At 49.5% G+C, this 21,908-nt stretch overlaps 1 protein-coding gene across 5 annotated transcripts in view; it reads left to right on the top strand.

Annotated features, from left to right (window-relative positions):
• Positions 1 to 21,908, top strand: part of Asap2 (ArfGAP with SH3 domain, ankyrin repeat and PH domain 2) — a 151,819-nt gene that overhangs the window by 90,058 nt on the left and 39,853 nt on the right. For 3 of the 5 annotated variants that reach the window (XM_041630274.1, XM_041630272.1, XM_041630276.1), the window contains exons 7-15: positions 1,754 to 1,839; positions 6,926 to 7,001; positions 7,210 to 7,296; positions 9,166 to 9,174; positions 12,295 to 12,398; positions 12,485 to 12,554; positions 16,279 to 16,366; positions 21,338 to 21,386; positions 21,471 to 21,637. In XM_041630274.1, the coding sequence (XP_041486208.1) occupies positions 1,754 to 1,839; positions 6,926 to 7,001; positions 7,210 to 7,296; positions 9,166 to 9,174; positions 12,295 to 12,398; positions 12,485 to 12,554; positions 16,279 to 16,366; positions 21,338 to 21,386; positions 21,471 to 21,637 (736 nt within the window). The remainder of the gene's footprint in view (positions 1 to 1,753; positions 1,840 to 6,925; positions 7,002 to 7,209; positions 7,297 to 9,165; positions 9,175 to 12,294; positions 12,399 to 12,484; positions 12,555 to 16,278; positions 16,367 to 21,337; positions 21,387 to 21,470; positions 21,638 to 21,908) is intronic. The other 2 variants (XM_041630275.1, XM_041630273.1) reach the window with 1 other exon arrangement.

The following is a 21,908-nucleotide window of genomic DNA, read 5'->3' as shown; positions in this document are numbered from 1 at the left end:
AAGCATGAAGGCCTTTGTGTGTGTGTGAAGAGGGCCCCGCCTCTCCCCTAGAGTCTGCATTAGCCTAATCCCCAGCCCAGTGGTACTTGTTATACCTCCTTAAACAGGGCACTAGTTAAAAAAAAAAGAAAAGAAAAAGCCTTCACAGACCTTCCTTCCTAATTGTATGCTTTATGGATTGCTTTTTATAATAAGTTCCGGTAAGTAGAACTTCCGGGTCAAAGAGCGTACACATTGTAAGTCTTGCTACGTTGCCAAACGTTTTATTAATGATTCTATCATTTTGGTCCGTTGCCAGATATCCAATTAAGAGTGAATAACTATCAAAAAGGAAGGAGAAAGGACACATAGGCAGTTCTTACAGAGAGAAGAAAATTTGTTGTTATGGTTTCAGAGCGGCTTCCTGTCCCCTCACTGGCTTGCACAGCTGGCCTAGGAGGGTTTCTGGACTTGGGCTCATCCTGAGACAGCTGGGAACTCACGGGGCTTACCTCAGGTTAGCAGGTTTTCCTGGGCCATCCTGTCTTGAAGAGGAGATGTGTTCAGGATTATTTTTTTAAAAAATATTTTATGTGCATTGGTGTTTTGTTTTGTTTTGTTTTTGTTGTTGTTTTGTTTTTGGGTTTTGGCTTTTTTGTTTGTTTGTTTGTTTTCCGAGACAGGGTTTCTCTGTAGCTTTGGAGCCTGTCCTGGAACTCGCTCTGTAGACCAGGCTGGCCTCAAACTCGCGGAGATCCACCTGCCTCTGCCTCCTGAGTGCTGGGATTAAAGGTGTGCGCCACCACCTCCCGATATACATTGGTGTTTTGCCTGCATGTATGTCTGTGTGAAGGTGTCAGATCTTGAAGTTACAGACAGTCATGAGCTGCCATGTGGGAGCTTGGAATTGAACCTGGGTCCTCAGTGCTCTTAATTGCTGAGCCCTCTCTATCCCACCACTTCACAGTGAGGGGAAGGAGGTTTATAAAGCCCTTGTTCTGGACACTTTTAGGAAAGGACGAATGAATTTTATAACGCCTGGCCTTCCTGCTCAGCAGTCCTTGATGGATTCTCTGGGTTAGATGTGGCTTTGATACAATTCATTTAAAATTCACCGTTTTAGTGCTTTGGATCAGCAACAAAATCTCCACTACTTGTTGAAGACAAGGAACTGGTAAAGAAAGGGACTTGAAACTGGGTGTGGTGGCAAAGTGCCATTGATCTCAGTTCGAGGACAGTGTAAAAGGGACCTGGGTAACAGAAAATATATAGTAAAAGCCAAGGCAGTTAGAAATTCCCAGGCATCCTCCTCCCATGCATTGAGAGTAAGCTCATTCTGCCTGGTTATATGGCAGACTATCTAGTTAGTAGGATGTGTGATTATTAAACGTTGCATTACCTGACCAGCATAGCCATTTAGTCACGTTTGCAGACAGCACCTGGTGTCTAGCACAAGCTCTGCCCGGTCTACAGCTGTTAAACACGTCCAGATAGAGTCAGTCTTGAACAAGGGGTGTGGCGCAGTTGGCAAGTGTGCACAAGCCCCTGGGGTCAGGCTCCAGCCCTGCCTAAGCCAGGTGTGGTGTTACATACCTGTATCCCAGCACTTGGGAGGGGGAAGCAAGGGGACCAGAAATTCAAGGTACTCCTTGATTGTCCAGCGAGTTTAAGGCTAGCCTAGGCTACAGGAGACCCTGTTTCAAAAGAGCCCCCGATGTCGTCAGACGCTTCCAGCTGCTGACTTCTGCCACGGCCTTCCCTTGTTTCTCAACAGTATCTGCTGAAGGTCAATGAAATCAAGGTTAAAAAAGGAGTGGATTTGCTGCAGAATCTGATCAAGTACTTCCACGCCCAGTGCAAGTAAGTGGCCCTGTTTCATGGTGTCCTCGAATGCTCCCTGTGGGTGGCAGCTTCCAGTGGGTAGCTTTGTGTTGAGGGAACAAACACTTGTGTGTGTGTGTGTGTGTGTGTGTGTGTGTGTGTGTGTGTGTATGAACGAACATAGCTCAGTGGTAACTCACTCTTGGCCTGGTATGTGTAGGGGCCTAGGTTTAATTCCCAGAACTGGGGTGTTCGGGGGAGAGAAATTATTACTATCATGAGCTGGGGCTGGGGCTGCAGCCGAGTTTGCAGAGTGTTCGCCTGGCACGCAGAGACTCTTGGGTTGGTAATTCCAGCAATATGTCAACCAATGTGGTGGCATAATCCTGGTCCACCTAGGAGGTAGAGGCAGAAGGAGCAGATGTTTAAGGTCATCCTTGGCTATATAGACACTAGCCTGGGCTGCATGGGATTCTGTGAATGAATGAATGAATGAATGAATGAATGAATGACCATGGGAAAAAAGAAGCACCAGAATACAACACAGATGAACCTTAACTATGTAGAGGGAAGGAAGGCAGAGACGCAAGGTCACACTGCATGACTCTGTGTATTTTACAACCCAGGAGTAAAAGCACTTTATAGACAGAAAGCAGCTTAAACAATTCCCATAGAGAATGAAGGTGTGGGGCCTGACCGCTTGTGGGTCCCTGCTCTTTCGGAGGCAACAGAACACGTTCTGACTGGTGCAGACACTGGCAGTATTCTAAAATCTATTGCACTGTACACTTCCAAAGAGCGATCTTAGGGCTTGAGGATTGTGTCTCAATAAAAAAATGGAAGTAGGGAGGCAGTATTTAAAAATTGACAACAATTGTCAAATACCTTTTATTTTCCTTTTTGTAGAGGGGCCAGTTTGATTGGTCTGACACAGGCTCTCAGATTTTGTTGATTTTGAGGAAGAGGGGACACAGCGTTGATTTGGTGTGTTCCGCTAAGCCAGTACTTGCATACATTACTGGTCTTAGGAAGTCAGTGGGAGCGAAAGAGAATATTCGTGTTCTGGGTACTTAGCTTTGCTGTGGATGTTTCCAGTCCAGGCCCCTGACCACTGGTGTGAGTGCACACCTATGACTTTTTCACAAGCCACGGCATCTTCCCTCACTCACCCAGTAGACTTTGATGGAGTTCTTGTTTATATAAGGCTTATGCAAGGTGCTGAGATAAAAGGATGTGCTTGGAGAGATGGATCAGGGACCGGATGTTCGCGTCGGCATTCTGAAGACTGGAGAGATGGCTTGATGGTTAAGAGCGCTGTCTGCTCTTCCGGAGGACTTAGGTTGGATTCCCAGAACCCACGTGGCAGCTCAGAACCGCCCATAACTCTAGTTCCAGGGGATCCGACTCCTCTTCTTACCTCCGAAGGCTTCCGCAGATACATGGTGCACATACATCCACTCATGTGCACATACGTACACGTAGTTAAACAAATACATTGTTTTAAAAGAGTAGCCCCAGACAGTGAACTGCCATAGAGTAGTCTGGGGTGACATTAGCATGGCTGAACTGATCCCTGCTGGAGGGGAAAGTGTGAAGCCCTTTGAGAAATCCCTCAGAGGTCAAGCTGCCACACCTGTCTGTCTGCTGCTCTCTGAATGGCCTGGCCTGGGGATGGTGTCACTGCACATACTTTGTCCCCTTCCCTGGAAGGTCCTCTGGCTTCCCCTGTGCTCCAGCAGATGCACTGTCTGGATGGGACCCCATCTCCTTGCCTCTGCAGCATCTTCATTCATTCCCATGTCCAGGGATGCCGTGTGGACCAGCTATGCATGTGCAGTGGGGGCTCGGGTGCTCACCCCGAGGCTGCTTAGCCATTGATCTCAGGGTGGCTGTGGTGACTCTGTTAGCTTGTGATCAGGTGGGACATCAGCTGGGAAAGACTTGCCCAGACTCCGAGGACCTGGAATTTCTAGAATTTTCAAGACGGTTTCCTCTGACAGACTCAAAGCGAGGACCTGCTCAGCAGATCGGAGCTACTGCTCCATCCTCATAGCCCGGTTGCCAGGCTGCGTAGGAAGTGGGTTGCTTCCTCATTGGGTTTTTATTTTTAGGGAAAAGTTATTCTCGGATTTCCTTTTTCTTCTTTATTTTGCACAAAATATCAGTTGGGTAGCAACAGGCTACTTGTGGAAAGTGAATCGCTTGACCTTTTATGGACATGAGCTCTATAACCTTCCGAGATGCAAGTCTTCCCGTTTCCTCCTCGGTTGAGGGCTGGTGTGGGCGAATGTGGGGGTTGTGTCCTCACATGGTTCAGTTCATACTCGGGAGACAAAACAAAGCCTGAAGGAACCTGGGGTCACGTGTGTGCTCTGCATGTTGTGCAGCCCTTCACACTGCCTCTTCAGGTGCCCTCGCCACGAGCCCTCGCCACGGCTGTCTTCCACATGGCATCTAGACCCTTAGAATGACTTCCATGCACCTTAATTTTGCTATTTCATTTATTTTTGCTTGTTACATTTTGTAGTTTGTTTTTTTTTTTAAGTATTTTGTTGTCACCGTTTTTTAATTTCATGCAAAGACAGGCACTTGTGTCCCTGGAGCATCTAAAGATTCGTCTTCTGCTGCTGGAGAGGGAGGGTGCTGTTCTGTAATAGCCAAGGGAAATAGGGCAGCCCTTGGGACAGTGACTAAAGGAGGCGGCGACTCTCTGAGGTGGTGGCTCTCTCGGAGGTGGGAGTGTGTGTTGAGTTGCCTTGCGCTTTGAGAACGTACTGCTTAGAGCTGTGAGGGCCAACAACTACGCTGATGAGGCTTGGGAAGAGGAGATGTGGAGGAGTGGGTTTTTGTGCCAGGAAGGGGTGGGTGCCATGGGCAGACCCTCAATAGATGGGGTCCCCATCCTGAAGCGATGGTAGCTTGACTGTGGGGCGCTTGGCACAGTGTGTGAGGTCCAGGAGAAAAGATCACATCTAAAGAGTTCCATTTTCAAGGCTCGAAAACTGTGGTTGAACCGGCTAGAAAATGTCCAATAGGAAGAGAACAAAGTCTGATTTGGTAACACCAGTGATAAATGCCCTTTGACTAAAGCGTGGAAAAATGCTAACAGGCTTTGGGGACACTGTGAATGTCACAGTGACTGACGGACGGAGGTCACGGAAGCAGCCCTTGAGCTCCTTCCCTTTGAAGCTGCTGTGGTGTCTGCCTGGTACCCTCTAGAAGGAGGGCACAGATGGATGGATGTTTGAGAGTCAGAGCAGGAGTGGGTGGTGATATTATAGGTGGATTCATAGGTTTGTCAAAGATGAAAACTGCATACTTAGCCCAAGTTTGCACCTTCTGCGTGTACTCTCCAGGAAACGTGTGAGAGCCAGGCTCCCGAGCCCCTGACTACACCCTTGCTCTCTCCGTCTACCTTGGGAAGAGTTGCCAAGCTGCAGATGCCCAGGGCTGCGCACCTGTTCCCTCCCCGGGTACCGCCTTTTCCTGTACTTGCATTCCCTGCCTCCTATGTTTATCTCTTCCTCTCTCTCTTGTGACCTACCTACATTACCAGAATGCGGAGTGAGGAAGGGAGTCATTACATAAAGAACTGTAACTAAGGCACAGAGATCACAGGAGCTCACAACAGGAGCAGCCCACTTTCTGGTGCCCGTGGCCCTTCAGTTCTTCAAGATTTCCTTGTCAATTTAGAAGCCCAGAGAGGCAGGGGACCTGACATGTTTGCTCTAACTCTGGCCACAAATACCCGGACAGGTCACACTGACACGGGGACATAATTAATTGCTATCCAGAAGCATGTTCTGTGTTTAGAAACATTAAACACAGGTAAATATCTCGTCACTTATGTTGAGTGACTGGCTACATTGTTTTCACGACCCTTCTGTTTTGTGGCACACTTAGGGTGAAAGAGTCTCATGGGACCATCAATGACTTTAAAAGAAAAAAAAAAGAAAAATTACCTAAGTAAATATAGATGTGAGACCCAGGTCACTTTCTTCCCACCCCCCAGATTTTTAGTTATCATTTATTTTTTAATTTGTGCGCGTAGGTATATGATGCTTGCATGCCTTGGGGTGACCTGAGGTCAGCAGACAACTTGGGGAGCCGGCTCTCTCCTTCCACATTCTCCTCTGCTTCTGCCTCTGCCTGTGCGTCTGGCCAATTAATTCTCTTCTCTCCTCACCGTAGGGGTGCTGGGATTCCGCGCGCACGCACGTCACCTCTGACATCTGGCTTTTGCTGAAGGTTGTCCAGGAAGGGTTGAGTTCTGGTTGCCTGGCTGTTTAAGTTACTTCTCTTTCTGTGATGGAACAGCCAATGAAAGCCTGCCACGGAGGGGAGGTTACTCCTGCTGTGTGGAGGCGGAGTCTGCCAGAGGGAAAGTTTCAGGTAGCAGGGGATAGAGGAGCCAGTGCTGGCTTTCAGCTTGCTTTCTCTTTTTCATTCTATCCGGGACCCCAGCTCACGGAATCGTGTCCCCACGTTCACGTTGGTCTTCCCTGCTTGGCTAAACCTCTCTAGAAATAAAAGCCCTTGCATCCATACCCAGGTGTGAGTCTCCTAGGTGATCTTAAATCCAGTCAGGTTGACGGTGACGACTGGCTGGCATGCTTTGGGGCTGTGCTGCAGACTAGCAACTTTGCTACCTCTCCTGAATCCTTTGTCTTAAGTGACCTCGCAGCCCTGAGTCCCTCGCTTTAGGAGATCCCTTTTGCTAGCTAACCTTTGAAACCCATCCTGCTTTCCTTGTAGGTGGAGCCCGGCCATTGATGTGTGTCAAAGTTGCCCGGTATTCCACTTGACTGTTTCCTAATAGAATTCTCTAGTAAGCGCTCTGGTTTGCACCTTATGGCTTTTTGGCCTCAAAGCCCTCACTGCCACTGTCCAGGAAGTCTAGTTTCTATTTTCTAACTTAAAATCAAGTCCTCTTTTATGTGGGGAAATGTTCAGCCTTATTGCCATTCCTTTCCAGTTTGTTTACAGTTTTGTCATTCTATTCTGGTTTTGCCAGATCATGCGCGGTTCTGTTCTTCCAGGAACCCTGCCTCCTTCCCTCCCATAGTCTCATGGCTAACAGCCTCCTCCCCCATGACACACAATCTCTGCTTTTTCTTTCCCCCAGTTTTTTCCAGGATGGACTCAAAGCTGTAGAAAGCCTCAAGCCATCCATTGAAACACTCTCCACGGATCTCCACACAGTGAGTAGCCTCCCTCTGTATGGGGTTCAGGGCCCATTTCTGCAGCCTTGTGCATGCCGGCTGTGCTGTCCGGCAAGGACCAGCTCTGGTGTGTCGAGGGATGGTGTGAAGGCCATCCCTGCATGTGCTCGTGTGTGGAAATACCATGATCCGCAACATCTAAGGGCGCCTTAGTCTTACTTTTCTCTGCTTCGTTTGCTCTTCAAAGATCAAACAGGCCCAGGATGAGGAACGACGGCAGCTGATACAGCTTCGGGATATTTTGAAATCGGCTTTGCAGGTTGAGCAGAAAGAGGTGAGGGGATTTAAGACTGGAGGATCACTGTTAAACACCCCCCCCCCCCCCCGCCATGCCTTAGAAGCTTTGGGCTGAGGACTATGACATCCGTGTTGACGAGGGCTCACAAACTCCTCTGGGACCGTGTTTATTAGCCTGAAATATCTTTTGCTTTAGAAATCTTAGTGTTATAAGGCCGTCTATTTTAGGATACTTCCTTCTAGGAGCAGCAACCACTATGGGCCTGGAGTGGCCAGGTGTGATGCTTCTCCTGCTCTGTCACAGTTCAGTCTGTCACATTTAGACCCTAAGTCTGTCCCCAGACTTTGTGATTTCCCTGTTCTGTGTGTGTGAACTGCTCCCACTGTGAACCTGTCCCCTGTGTGAACTCTCCCCTGTGTGAACTCTTCCCAGTTTGAACCTGTCCCCTGTGTGAACTTTCCCCTGTGTGAACTCTCCCCTGTGTGAACTCTCCCCTGTGTGAACTTTCCCCTGTGTGAACTTTTCCCTGTGTGAACTCTCCCAGTGTGAACTTTTCCCTGTGTGAACTTTTCCCTGTGTGAACTCTCCCAGTGTGAACTTTCCCTGTGTGAACTCTCTCCTGTGTGAACTACCTCCAGTGTGAACTCTTCCCAATGTGACCTTTCCCCTGTGTGAACTACCCTCAGTGTGAACTCCCCCACTGTGAACTTTCCCCAGAGTGAACTTTCCCTGTATGAACTGCCCGCACAGTGAACTTTCCCCTATGTGAATTCCCCCACTGTGAACTTTCCCCTGTGTGAACTCTGCCACTGTGAACTTTCCCCATATGTAAATGCTCCCCACTGTGAATGTTCCCATTTGAACTCTGCCACTGTGAATTTTCCTCATGTGTGAACTCTCCCCAGTGTGAACTTTCCCAGGTCTTTGGAGGAGGGACAGAACAAGTTCCCTTAAAGGCCTAGCCTGTTCTGTCTTTGAGGAGTTAGGTTGGGTGTAGTGGCGTGGATTTATAATCCCAGCATGGGGGAGGCTGAGGCAAGAGGATCTCAGCATGGGGGAGGCTGAGGCAAGAGGACCTCCGTGAGTTTGAGGTCACCCAGTGCTGCGTAGTAAATTCTAGGATAGACTAAACTATATAATGATGCCTTGTGTGAAAATCAAATGAAAGATGAGACGAGAGCTGGTAAGATGGCTCAGAGGGTGAGAGTTTGAGTTCAAGTCGCGAATACAACGGTGGGAAGGGAACCAACTGAAAACAGTTGTCCTGCAACTTGCATGCGCATCTCACAGGTACATATCACACACACACACCACCACCACCACCACCAACAACAACAACAATGCTTTTTTTAATAGTAAGAGTTGGGGCTGGAGATATGGCTCAACCGTTAAGAGCACTGGCTGCTCTTCCAGAGGACCTGAGTTCAATTCCCAGCGCCCACATGGTGGCTCACAACCATCTGTAATGAGATCTGGCGCCCTCTTCTGGCCTGCAGGTGTACATGCAGAGCTCTCAGACATAAACTATAAATAACTTTTAAAAAGAAGATAAGAGTTATCTTTGCATATGGCTCCACTCCAGTGGCAAGCCATCCGTGGTTCTTGTCTGTTTCCCTGGTATGGTGGTGTCTTTGTGTCCCCAGACATCTCTAGGTGGTGATGATGCAGCTTTGGGATTATAATGAGTAACTCTGTCTCTAGTCCATCGTTGAGGCTAGCCCTGAACTCCCAGGCTCAAGTGACCCTCCTGCCTCAACCTCTGAGTAGTGGGATATAAGGGGAATTTAACGTAAATCCTCTTCCTTTTCGGTAAATTTAAATAACTGCTTATCAAAGCATAGTTCTTAGTCTGTAACTGCATCTTGTTGTTTTTCTCCCAAATGCATTTACCTTTTGTGACCGAAGTCTAGGAGAGTAAGTACCCAGTATTTTCACAGATGGCAGTTTCGCATGCTTCATTCGTAAATGTTTCTTCACGTAGCTTGACGGCTAGTTCACTTCAGCTTTCAGTGTCTCGTCTTTCACTACAGTTGATGGTTTTCCTTAAAAAGATCATAGGATTTGGACACATAAGACAAATGAGATGGAAAATCCCCAAGTTTAGCTTACACTTCTGCTGTCATTCTGCAAGGCCTTCTGGTCCCTGCTGAGCCCTTTCTCAGCAGGGCTACCCCCGAGTGCCTTCTCCATGATGCTGCTTTGCTAGAGATTGCTACAGCATGGTGACTTTACCTGGTCCAGAAAGCGCAAGCCTGTGACGTGAGCCCCACCGCCGTGAGATGGCTGCTCCCCATAGCGTTGGCGTGAATGGTGGAGAGATGTTTTTGTCTGAAGAGGCTCTAATCCAGGCAGAAACGACCCAGTTGGAAATGAGGAGACATGGCTGGCTTGGCAGCCGTTGGGGTATAGAGACTATGATGGTTTTGACTGTGCAGAATTTGAGGTCTAAGGAGACCAGCTTTATCAGAGAGCTGTTGCCGATGGTTCTGCAGAGGTATAAAGTCTGGTGGCTTTTTTTCTGTGGTCTGGACTAGCCAGCTCATTTGCCCCAGTGGCCTGGGGCTGTGCCAGCGGAACCTCCTTCCTTTCCCCTGGCTTTGTGCCTGCTGACTGCTCTCAGGCCAAATTCTCCTCCACGCCCCTGATTGTGAAGATGTTTCGTGTATCGATTGCTGTTTTGGTGCTGATGCTGAGACCGTGGGACAGTCTGCGGACACAGTAGCACCTCGTTAGCAAGTACCAAGACGTCGGATCGTACGTCTTTCCCTGTGATGTCTGGGCATGGCTGCTTACCTCTGCTTCCTTCAGTTACGATCTCCCCTGTGACCCAGACTCAGTCGAGATGTTGGGTGGATTTTAGCAGCACTGTGTCAATTCTAACTCTGCCTGTGCACTGGAGAATGGCGTGGACATTCAACCATGGGCCCACAGACCGTGACTTTTAGGTTGGTTGGAGTGGAGGCTTCCTGCTCCCTCTGCTAATGTCAGCTTAAGTCAGTACCGAATGCGGCCATCAGTCGGTGGCTGCCAGCTGCTCTTCCTTACCACCTTGTGGCTGTCCTTCAGTTTGGAGTCCCATCTTTTATCCCAGTGTTCCTCACACCTCCCTGGTTAGACTGTTTCTCTCTAGAAAGGGTACCTCTGTGAGATCGTTCCCATCGGGAAGAACCTCACATAGAGAAAATGTGAAAACTGAGTATCTGTGTCCCATGCTTGATTTTGGGGGAGGAATTCTTCTTCCAGGGGGTCCTGGTGTCACATGCACCTGTAATCCCAGCTTCTTGGGAGACAGAAACTAGGGATCTCTGTGAGTTCAAGACCTGCTTGATCCATAGAGTGAGTGCCAGGCTAGCCAGGGCTACACAGTGAGATCCTGTCTCACAAATAAATAAATAAAGCCAAGGGTGTAGAGCACTTACGAGCATGCACAAGGCTCTGGGTTTGATGCTTAATGCCCCCGGTGCCCCTGGATATTGCATGCTCTTTCTGTCAGTCACTTTTGTCTTCTGTTTTCTCTGTCCTGTGTACATCTCCATGCCCCCATCTCAGTGAGGTCCACATGGGTGGACCTGCTGGGATGCCGCTGCTAATGAGAGCCTAGATGTGATCCCGCAGGATGATCAGGGTCTGGGAGGTGGTCTCAGGGTTTAGCCGGAGCTCTCGGTTGTATGAGTGCATTGCTCTCTCTCTCTTGCGCGCTCCCTCCCTCCCTCCCTATCCCTCTCTCTCTGATCTCTGCCTCTCCTTTCCAAGTGTCCCAGTCTGGTGGCCAGTGGTGGAGCCTTTGGCTTGTCAAGTAGCAGGCCCTGCTCTGATCCTTGTCTCTCTCTGACTGATTTTTCCGTCTGGATTTGTGACCTTATGCTCAGCCCTAGCTCACTGCTGGCCTCTGTCGAGTCCTGAGCAAGCCTGCCCCGGTCTTGTCTGCCCCGGTGGGAGGACGACTTGCCCAGCACCTGCAGTTCTTGTTTCTTAAGCGATACACTGCACAAACACCCCAGAATAAAGTGGGCGCAGTGCTTTCTACTACAGGAGTAACATTCTAGACGTGGGGGTGAGAAGGGCGACTTGGGGTACAGCGTGAGAGCTTTAATGGGGGCGTCTGCCAGTGGCCACACAGTTTCTGAGCCAGGACTTTTAGACAATAGCTAGGAGATGTCCCAGTCTCAGGGGTGAAGCAGGAAGTCTGGTTTCTGATTCAGGACGAGGGTGGAGCAGAAAGGCTGAGTCTTCGTCTTCCATCTTTGCCCGCACGAGAGTGGCAGGGTCTGGGCCTTTCCTGCCTCCGTCTCCGCAGAACAGGAATGATGTCCATTTCTGCAGTCGTTAGGATGGCTGAGAGGTTGTGTATGCCGAGGTCTCAGGTCATTAACTTAATACACAGGGACTAGTTCATTTATTCAACCCCTAGATGCAGCAGGGAGCCAGAGAGGCCATAGCTTCTCAGGCCAGTGTGCTCACACTCGGTGCTGGGCCATGATGGCCAGCTGTCCCTGCTTTTCTTAGTCCTCTCTGCCAGCCTCCTCTCACCACCCTTAGCCCAAATAACTTTGTTTCTCACTTTGTCCACGTTGCAGTGGTGGTCTTTCCCAACACTCCAGAGGAACATTCTTTCCCAAGGCCTCACCATCACAGGATCTCCTAGTCATTGCTGGGGGCCAAAATACAACCTCTGACCGCCAAGGTGGCTCATTAAAGTCAGTTTAGAAGTGCCGGTAGTACAGGGGGAGAAGAAGAAGCTGGGATGGGACTGGGTCACCCACCTGGGCAACAGTACCCTGCCAGTCCTTTCCCCCAGTACCAGCTCTAGAATTACTGATGCTTGACATGCTCTACAGCCCGATAGGTGGCTTTATGAATTCCCCATTTTATCTCTTTTCTTTTCTTTCTTTCCTTCCTTCCCTCTTTCTTTCTTTTCTTGTGTGTGTGTGTATGTGATGAGGAATAATTTTATAGTAATATTAAAACATTTAAGCACATGTTTCTTTTTTTATGTAGTGCATTTTTTAAAAAGTGGGACTTAAACATTTTTAGGACTCACAACTTCGCCAGAGTACAGCATACAGCTTACATCAGCCTCAGGGAAACAAAGAACACGGCACAGAGCGGAATGGGAACCTGTACAAGAAGAGCGACGGGTAGGTGGCTAGCCCGCTGGGTGCCGAGTTGGGATGTATGCGGTTACTTTCTGTGTCAGTGTCTAAACCCTCCTGTTCTCCTCAAGGATCAGAAAAGTGTGGCAGAAGAGGAAGTGTTCGGTTAAGAATGGCTTCCTGACCATATCGCACGGCACCGTGAGTATCTCTCCTGATTCAGTCTCTGCTGGGGGTGGTGGCTGACGTCTGTTCTGTGAGCTCCACTGTAGTGAAGAGGTATTCTGAAGTTTCCCCACTAGGAAGCTTGTGCCCTCATTTGTGGGGTACCCGCAGCCTTGGTGTGTTCTTTTGGTCACGTGTAACCTGGTTGCCAGCTTCACCAAATCCAGGACAAACTGGTCACTCCGGTCACCTTCCTTTAGTAGCCTTTGACCTCCAGGAACTGTCAAATCCGCTGTGCTTGCTAGCGTCAACCTGGACTTCCTCCTTACAGAGAATTCTGCTGTTATTAAAGGAATAACCTTTCTAGCCATCAGAATTTTGGGAACCAGATCTAGAAGACAAAGGAATTCCCTATCTTTCTGGCAGAAATCTCGGGTGCCGTGCCGAACCTCAGTCAGTGTTTTCTCTCTATCATCCCGTGTGTAAGTGAGCCCGTGCCATGTGACAGAGGCCGGGATGGGCTTGTGTGAGAACGGAGTGTCCTTCAGTCTAGTTTTCAGAGACCAGGAACTCTGTCACAGCCCTTTGTCCCCTCACCTGGTGTGGCTGGGGCTGGTGAAGCTGGTCTGGTGTCAAGGCCATCAGTTGTCCTTTCGCTGAGTGCAGACGGTCTCATACTGCATGTTTGTCGGTCATGACCGTGGGTGGTGGTGAGTCTTTTCTTAGTCTCCCTTTCTCCGTCCTACAGTCCCCTTAAGAGGCGGGATCGGGCAGAAGCACAGATAGAATTTTTTTTTTTTTAGCACTTTTGCTTTTTTTTTTTTCCCCCGAAGCAGGGCTTCTCTCTGAAGCTTTGGAGCCTGTCCTAGAATTAGCTTTTGCAAACCAGACTGGCCTCAAACTCACAGAGATCCACCTGCCTCTGCCTCCCGAGTGCTGGGATTAAAGGCATGCGCCACCACGGCCCGTCTTTAGCTCTTTGAGTAACCAAGAATACTTCACCTAAAGATGTCACAGAAGCAAAGTCGATGCTGTGGGAGTCTGGGGAAGGGAGTATCCCCTTCACTTTCGATGAGTCCATTAAGGGCAAGCAAGGCACTAGAACTGATTTGTACCAAGCAACCAGGGTCTCTGCTGCTTCGGCCCTGGGGACTCACTATATCTGCCAAGGTCACCCGTCTTCTCATAACCCAAACCGCACCTCACTCCTGAGCCTCGAAGTTTGGACTTGGATGCTCTGTTTCCACACAGCAGGTGGACAGGAGTGACTAAGGGAAGCAAGCGTGTTTAACCGTGTGGAAGGTCAGGAGAGCGGCTGGGCCTCACCCCCTCTGCTGCTGTGTTTCCTTCCCACAGTGTCCATTCGTTTGCTTTAGTTCCAGCACACTGCCTCGACGCAGAAATCATTGTCACGTGAGGGCCACGTTTCCTTGCTTACACTTAGAGCGCCCATGTCACAAGGAATATTTGCTTTCTTGGGGTCCCTGAGGGGCAGAACCTCCACTTAAACCAACTACGGGGGAGGGCAGGCCTGGTGATTCCTTGCTGAGTTGGTTCTGAGTAACTTCCAGCGTTCCAGCTTCCTCTCCAAAGGCTTTACAAGAATTCTTTAAATTTTGATGTGTTGCCCCAGTTTTGGAGCAGACAGTAGTTATAATTATCTTCACGAGGATGCTGCTGCTTCTCCTTACGGTGTATGTATTTTTTAAGAGCTGTGTGCTTTGAGGTGAACCTTCTCAAGGAACCTCCTCTTGGGGGAGGCATTCTCTGCCATTAACAGCCACTTCCTGCTATGTCTGTAGGTGGGTCCCGGCTCAGCCTCCACCTAACTGCCTTGGAGGAGCCTGCGTAGCCCGCGTGTTGTTCTGTATGCCCTGGCAGTCAGGCTCCTGAGGGGTCCTCCGTGTTTCCACTCCACCCAAGTGTTTGCCTGTTGTAGACATGAATTGTCCGAGCTGAGAGTGAAGACTGGGAAATGCATCATTTGAGGGTTTTTGTCTGCCTCCTGTGTAGCTTGCCCCTCTGGCTAGTGGCCACCGTGAGAAAGGAGCAGGTCCCCAAAGGTGGGTCTGGGAAGTGGGGATCTAAGAGGAGCAGCGCCTGACACAGCTGGGAATAGGGTCTGTGGAAATGGGAAGTTCCTGGGGCATGCTCGCACTACTGGGAAGACAGGCCCTTCTGGAAGCTGGTAGCCTCCGAGAAGTGAAATTGCTGCACTTTTTGCTCCCACGGTAACCATCTGGGTACGGGTACCATCTGGGATGGGTACCGTGAGGGTCAGCATTAGTGTCGCCACACAGGCTGTGTTTCTGGAACTGTGACACTCAGTCTTGGGATTAGATGCTCTGATTAGGTGTCTTCTTGACCGAGTCCACAGCATTGCCACCCCACCAAGACCTGAGGGCTGCATTGTGCCCGAAGAGTTGCCTGCTGCCTCTTAGAGGGCCCAACATTTTAGTATGTCTGTCTGTATGTCTGTCTGTATGTATGTATGTAGTTCATCTGTTTCTGCCTCCTGAGTGCTGAGATTAAAGTTGTGTGCCACCATACCTGTTAGCCCAATAGTTAAAAAAGTAATTGTCATTCATTTGGAAGGAATAGCACAAGTTTGTGTTTTGAAGGTATTCTAAGGACTAGAAATACAGGTTAGTGGTAAAGAGCTTGCCTTACCTGCATGAGGCCCTAGGTTAAATCCTATGGCATCAATCAATAAATTAGTGGCTTTTATAAGCCTGGGACATTTAGTAGAAGAAGAATCACTAATAACCTCTGCCCTCGCGCTGACAGCTCCAAGGCTGGTAGAACTTCCCTATTGCTAAAGTTTCCTACTAAACCTAGACTGCTTCAGGAAGGAGCCAGCACTGCTCTCCAGCTAGATCGAATAATGACTTTGTTTCTTTCCACATGGCAGTGAGGCTGGGGGTGGGGATGTTAGTGGATAGAACTTTCTCTCTTAAATTCCCCTCGCATCTTTGTTGGTAGCTAATAATCCGAACGAGCAAATAGCAAGTGGTTATTAAACTGAAACCCACCAGGGCTGGTAGTGTGCAAGATTGCCCGCCGAGGGTCTGTGGGTCCTTCTTGGCCTCCATCTTTAATAGGTAGCTATATTTATGGCCTTGAGTCCCCAGTCCAGATGAAGGCCTCAGGTCTTTTCATGAACTTGGTTTTCCATTGTTGTGAGTGAGAGTTTGTCTTTGGGCGTGATTACCTAGGTAGAGAGAGACAGTGACACAGCAGGAAAGGGAGGTGACAGGTGGGGAGGGAGGAACTGTCATACCTCTTCGTGGTGGCTCTCAGGTGTCCTGGTAGGAGCTGTGGTTAACTGTGTGAGACTGTATATGATCGAGCCCGCTGCAGTTCTACCATGGATGGGGTTGATCGTCTCTAGATCCTATCCAGTTCTGAGTTGCTAATTGTTGTCTATATGGCTGTACCTGTGTAGTTGTAGGTGGAGGGGAAATCATCTTCATTGGGAATGAAGCCACTGGTGGTTTCCTGTGCTCCAGTGGGTGACCCCAAACCTATACACATTTGAATAGCACTAATTGGATTTAGTGGGCTATCCATAGAAACCTTGTGTGCGTCCTGGCAGAGAGGGCAGTGACCCTGCCTCCTGCAGGGCTGAGACACAAGGAACCCCAGCATTCCTGTGTGTCTTGTCCCTGATACAAACTTCTGCAGACTAGAAAGGTGTCTTCTTTTGAGGACCTTCTCCCATTTCCCACTCACCCCGTTTTTTGCATTTGTTTCTAAACAGGCCAACCGGCCGCCCGCCAAACTCAACCTGTTGACCTGCCAGGTGAAGACCAACCCCGAGGAGAAGAAGTGTTTCGACCTCATCTCACGTAAGGTTCTTTCTCAGACTGTGCAATGCTTACTTTACACGTTCCTAGAGAATCAGCCTTTTGAGGAATTGGTCTTCAGGTGGGTGAGGCAGGAGGATTATGAGTTTGAGGTCCATCTAGTGTAGGTTCATGGTGAGACCGTTTTCAAGTGGCCTGCCTCTTTTGTTTCCAGTGGTGACTGATGTGTGGCTTGCCAGGACTTTGGGTTAAGATTGGCCTTTGGAGAGCTCCCGCTCCATCTGCTCTGTAAACTGAGAGCCACCCTCTCTGCCCTGAGTCTCAGCTCCCCCACCGGTAGACAAACAGATTGTATTAGGTGAGCCCAGGCCTCAAATCCTCTTCCCTGCTTTTTTTTCAAATGACAGTTTTATTGCCTGGACCTTCTATCATTTATGCGTGTGATGTTTAAAATGTCATAAGCGGAGGCCAGGGAGATGGCTCAGTGGGTAAAAGGCCCTTGGCTGCCAAGCCTGACAACTGTGTTCTATTCCTGGATCCCATATGGTAGGAGTGGATCTGTCCTGCAGGTTGTCCCCTGACCACACACTCACACCACAGTGCATACAAGTCCCCTCTCTACCCAAAACACACAGTAATGTAAAGTGGTACTTTTCTTTTTAAATGCTCAAAATGGAAATGATTAGGTCTTCAATAAAGCCCTTGAACTTTAGTGATTTTTTTCCCCTCATGTTTTTTTAAGTTGTTTATTTTTCCCACTACAGAATTTGTCTTCTTCTCCTGTGTATTCCTCTCCTTTATGGTGCACACAAAGAAACTGTCGCAGAACCAGTTGTTACAGCAAATGTTTACCCAGAATCCTCCAAAACCAGGAAAGGGGTTCGTGATGTCTTAAGGAAAATATGATTGCTAGGTTTTGTCCTTGGTCATTGCACGCGACATGATTACAGTTCAGGGACGGGTGGACCAGTATGCACTCTAAAGTGGTGCCCCCAACTGTCCAGGACAGCGGTTGACACCAAGCTCTGACCTGAGGGGCGTAGGCAGGTGGTATATCCCGTCATCCTTAGCACCCCTTCCTGCGATCAGCTGCATTCTGACCACATTGTTGAGACCTTGTAGCTAGTGTCATGTGATTTAACACACACACAGCAAATCGAGAAGTGTGGCCATGCTATCTGCGCCATCTACTGGATTTCCTTTTGTAGACCTCCTGCATCGAGCTGCAGGGAGGGAAGAGCTGTGTGATATGGGAAACCTCTGGGGACTGCTGGTCGTTTATGCTGGGTTGGGAGATTGCTCAGTGGGTTTGGGCGCTTGCTCTGCAAGCCATGGCCATATGCGTGCCCTCAACCCCAGCACTGCTGAATCAGGTAGAGATAGGAGGATCATTGGGGCTTGCTGGCCACTAGGGTAGCCCCAGGGTCAGAGAAAGACCCGGACTTCAGGGAATGGAGCGGAAAAGGACAGTGGGATACCTCCTCTGGCGTTTACACACACACACACAGAGGGGGCAGGGGTTGAGGTTATGCTGCTTCGAGCTCCAAACCTCAGTCTGGCAGGTTCCATGTGTAGCAGCAGCAAATTCTCTCTGTTACATCTACAACATAAAATGCCGAGCCTTGACTCTGGTTTAAAATGTGACCACTGTGGGCCACCTGCCTCTAGACAGCAGCCAAAGCCAAAGCTTGAGTTAAAGGAAGAAAACTCGATGGTGTCGTTAGATGTCTACTCGTGGCTGGAGAAGAGTTTTTTCCAAACCTTTATTTTTAAAAAAGAAGTAACCTGTTAAAAAGCTGGCTGTTACCATCAGCGTAATTCGGCGTAAGATTCTCTTGGTGATTGAGCTTCCTGGGCTTTGGGCATCTCAGCCAGGTGGGGACAGCACCTTCCCCAGCTGTCACCTTCAGCATGACTGGCGGGTTCAAGTGAACAGCACAGGTGCAGAAGCAGTTGCTATGGAACTTTCCATACTGGGCTCATCAGGTAGGGGGAGGGGCGGGGCACACACATAATGAGGGCTCAGATACCCCCTCCCCTCCACTAGGGTGTGAATTTTTGCATCCTGAGGATGTGGGAGAAGTGGCCAGTGTGTGAGTCTGGCTCTGGCCCGAGCAGTGCTGTGGACTTCGCCAAGGCCCCGCTGCTGACTTTGTGGCATCTTCATTCAGGCTTATGAATAACCCCGAGAGGGCCCGTGAGCTGCTCTGTGAACTTGGCTGTAGGCACAGTTCCTTGTTGTGGCCTTGCAGAGCCTTAGTTATGTTGAAAACCTGTCTCACCCACTTCCTCTGCTTGGTCTTCAAGGGGCAAAATTAATTCCAGTCCCTGCCTAGTTTTTAACTCAGCAGATTTTTAAGATGCTCAAATCCTCCAGGAGTGGCTTTATGCGGGGCTGCTGGGGCCTGAGTCCCTGTGAAGAGAAGAAAGTTATCGAGGAAATGCACTAGCTGAAGCTCTGGTGTGACTGTCATCCTGAGAAAGTGAGGGGGACCTGGCTCGGCACCCTGTTCTTTCCTCATGCCTCCTCTGCCTCCTGACAGGTGAAGCAAATGCTATCAGGTGTCTTTGAGCTTAGCAAAGTTGGGAGACAACCGGGCGCAAGAGTCCAGCTGCCCTCCAGGGCCCCCCCATCCTCACTGATCATGCTGCCTTGAAATCTCTCAGAATGATACACTCAGCCACCGCCTGTAAGGCTGTGATCTTGCTCTCCCAAAAGAGGGCTCCCCATTTTGATCAAGAGGCCATGGGAACATGCCCCTCAAGGGGGGATTTGTCTGTTGTAAAGCCAACCCTTTGGGCACTCGTCCAGTCTCATGCCCTCAGGCTGACTTCCCCTCTGTAAACCCAAGTGTTGAGCCTTTATCCTTGACCCACACGGGCACCCTAGGAAGGGTGGTGATTAGAACTGAGCCAACTTGGCCAGCTCCTGAGCAGGATGGGGCACAGGAACCCTGGTGGCCTGCCTGTCTACATGGCAGAAGCTCATGCGGATATCCAGAGAACCTGCAGGTAGAGCATTGTTTGGACATTTTCACACGGAATAACCTCCCACTTCTCCGGTCAACGCTGGCAGAATTAGCCAACAGCCAACCCAAGCCGTACCCGATCTGGCTGTGAAGTAGCTCAGTGTGGGCCCGGGGCACTGGCAGGCCCTCCAGTCTCAGCTTCCTGAGAACTCTGAGCTCCGTGTGGCAATTTCCCAGCTCGAGCTGTGGATCTGCCCCTCTGGCCCTCTTCCTAGGAGGCGTGCCTGGGCGTAGAAGAAAGTGGCTGTGTCTCTTTTCTCACTCAGTTGGGTGCAATCCAGTGTTTGCCTGATGTGAAGTAGTTTTCTACATCCGTCCCTCTCTTCAGTGACAGGTGGGACATAGAAAGGTATTATTTCACTCCCCGCCCCACCGCTGGCTTGTTAAGATTTTAAAGAAGCAAGCAAAACCAAAAACAAAACCACGACCTGGATCCTCCACCCTGAACTTCACTTGTGTCCGTACTTGACCCCTCTTGATGTTTGGCCCCCATCCAGGCAGTTTCTCAGGAGCCCTCCTGAGGCCGGGACCGAAAGTGACTATTGCAGAGCCGTGTCCACCCATTATCTTTTTAAAAACATTTTATGTGTGTGTGTGTGTGTGTGTGTGTGTGCCCATTTGGAGACCAGAAGGCGACTTGTGGAACTTGGTTCTCTCCTCCCACCCTGTGGGTCCCAAAGATGGCTCTCAAGCTTCCAGTCTTGGTGGCTCAATGCTGAGCCCCCTCCTCGCCCTCTGCTTGCTTTTAAGGTCATCGATATTTTCTTGTGCCAGCAAGAAGAGTGTCACTCTGTGTCACTCGCAGAAGTTAGACATTTTCTTCTCTTTTCAGACTTAATTTTCTTTTTTAACTTTCTTGTTTTGACCGATTCTGTGTATACTTTGTGGTGTGCGTGCGTGTGTGCGTGCGTGTGTACGTGTGTGTGTGTGTGTGTGTCTATGTGTGTGTAGATATTAATAAGCCAGTATGTATTACTAAAGAAATCCACACTGAGGAAGAACCCAGGCATAGTACTGTGAAATCCTACCCAGAATGTTTTTTACTCACATCCTTGTTCTGGTCCCATGATTCCTCGCCCCTCAGGCCCCCACATTGCATTAAGATCTTATTTAATCTTGGCCCCCAGTGGTCTCGTTTCTGCCCTCCTCCCTTGTCTGTGTTGACCTCTCTGTGTCTTTTGAACACTGCTGTCTAGTCTTGTTTTGAAATGTCTGTCAAGTTAGGTTTTCCCGTGTTGTGAGGACTTAACTGAGATTGCACATTTTTGGGTAGCACAGAAGCAGAGCTGTCCCCCCCCCATGCGTCCCCACTGTGCGCAATGGTTCACAGCCCCCCCAACACTTGTAAAACACGGCAAGCATCTGCTGCGTCAGGGTGACCCTGTCTCTTAGATCATTATTTAACCGTGTCTTTTGGGTTAGTTATGCTTGTGACATCGGACTATCAGAGTGTGGTATTCTTAGAATTTATGATAGAGTATTAATCCTTTTTTCTAAGAAAGCCAGAAAATGTCTAAGATAGCATTTTCTCAGAAAAGGCTCTTGTTCGCCAGATAGATGGTCCACTTCTTGCATCCTGTTGCTAAGTAAGCACAAGCAGGCAGATCTGTGTGAATTCAGAGCTAGCCTGGTCTAAATAGGAGACCCTGCTTCAAAAAGTGGGAGGGGAAATGCGCTTATCAAAGGACTTTAACAGTTCCTTGGGGGCGGGGGATGGCTGTGATGAATAGAAAAGTTTTGGAAGTTTGGTTTCTGTTCAGTAGCCTCACTTCTCAGGAAGCTGCGTGTTTTAGACTAGAATGGGCAGGTTCATTAATTTGTATTACAAAGTCACAGTGACTGAAGCATTGGCACACACACCCATGCATGTACACGCAAACCTGGAGGACTGCTCAGCTTTGTTAATACGGTGGAGAGCACATGTCATTGATGCCATAAAGTCCAAGCCTGGCCTCACGGTAATAAGTCTCCCCTTGCTGTGCAGATGACAGGACGTACCACTTCCAAGCCGAGGACGAACAGGAATGTCAGATGTAAGTACCGTGGGCTGGGCTGGGGCCAGGGGTGGGAGTGGCTGTGCTCTCCCTCTAACACCCGAGCTGTGGCTGTCTGTCCAGATGGATGTCTGTACTGCAGAACAGCAAGGAAGAAGCTCTGAACAATGCATTTAAGGGCGACGACAGCACCGGGGAGAACAACATCGTCCAGGAACTGACCAAAGAGATCATCTTGGAGGTGCAGAGGATGACAGGCAATGACGTGTGCTGCGACTGTGGAGCGCCAGGTGACCTGGGGACCTCCGCCACGCAGCTCTGGGGCGCTCGGATTCCGCAGGCTTGCGTAGAGCCCGCCCATTGATTTCCAACTGTCATTTCAAACATGAAATCGGTGCAGCTCAGTCTGCTCATCCATTACACAAATGCTTAATGAACTGTGCAGAGCGCAGCGGGGCCCATGGGTGGGAGATGCTGGCCTGCTGGGCCCAGGGCAGGACCATGGGAAGACAGCCTGGTGCAGATGAAAAGATTGCAGTGCTCTTTGAGTAGCGAAGAAAA

Source organism: Microtus oregoni, unplaced genomic scaffold, assembly GCF_018167655.1.
Source record: "Microtus oregoni isolate MIOR12 unplaced genomic scaffold, Mior012 000034F_ref0000314, whole genome shotgun sequence".
Lineage (NCBI taxonomy): Eukaryota > Metazoa > Chordata > Mammalia > Rodentia > Cricetidae > Microtus > Microtus oregoni.
This window is presented reverse-complemented; position numbering and strand designations above follow the sequence as displayed.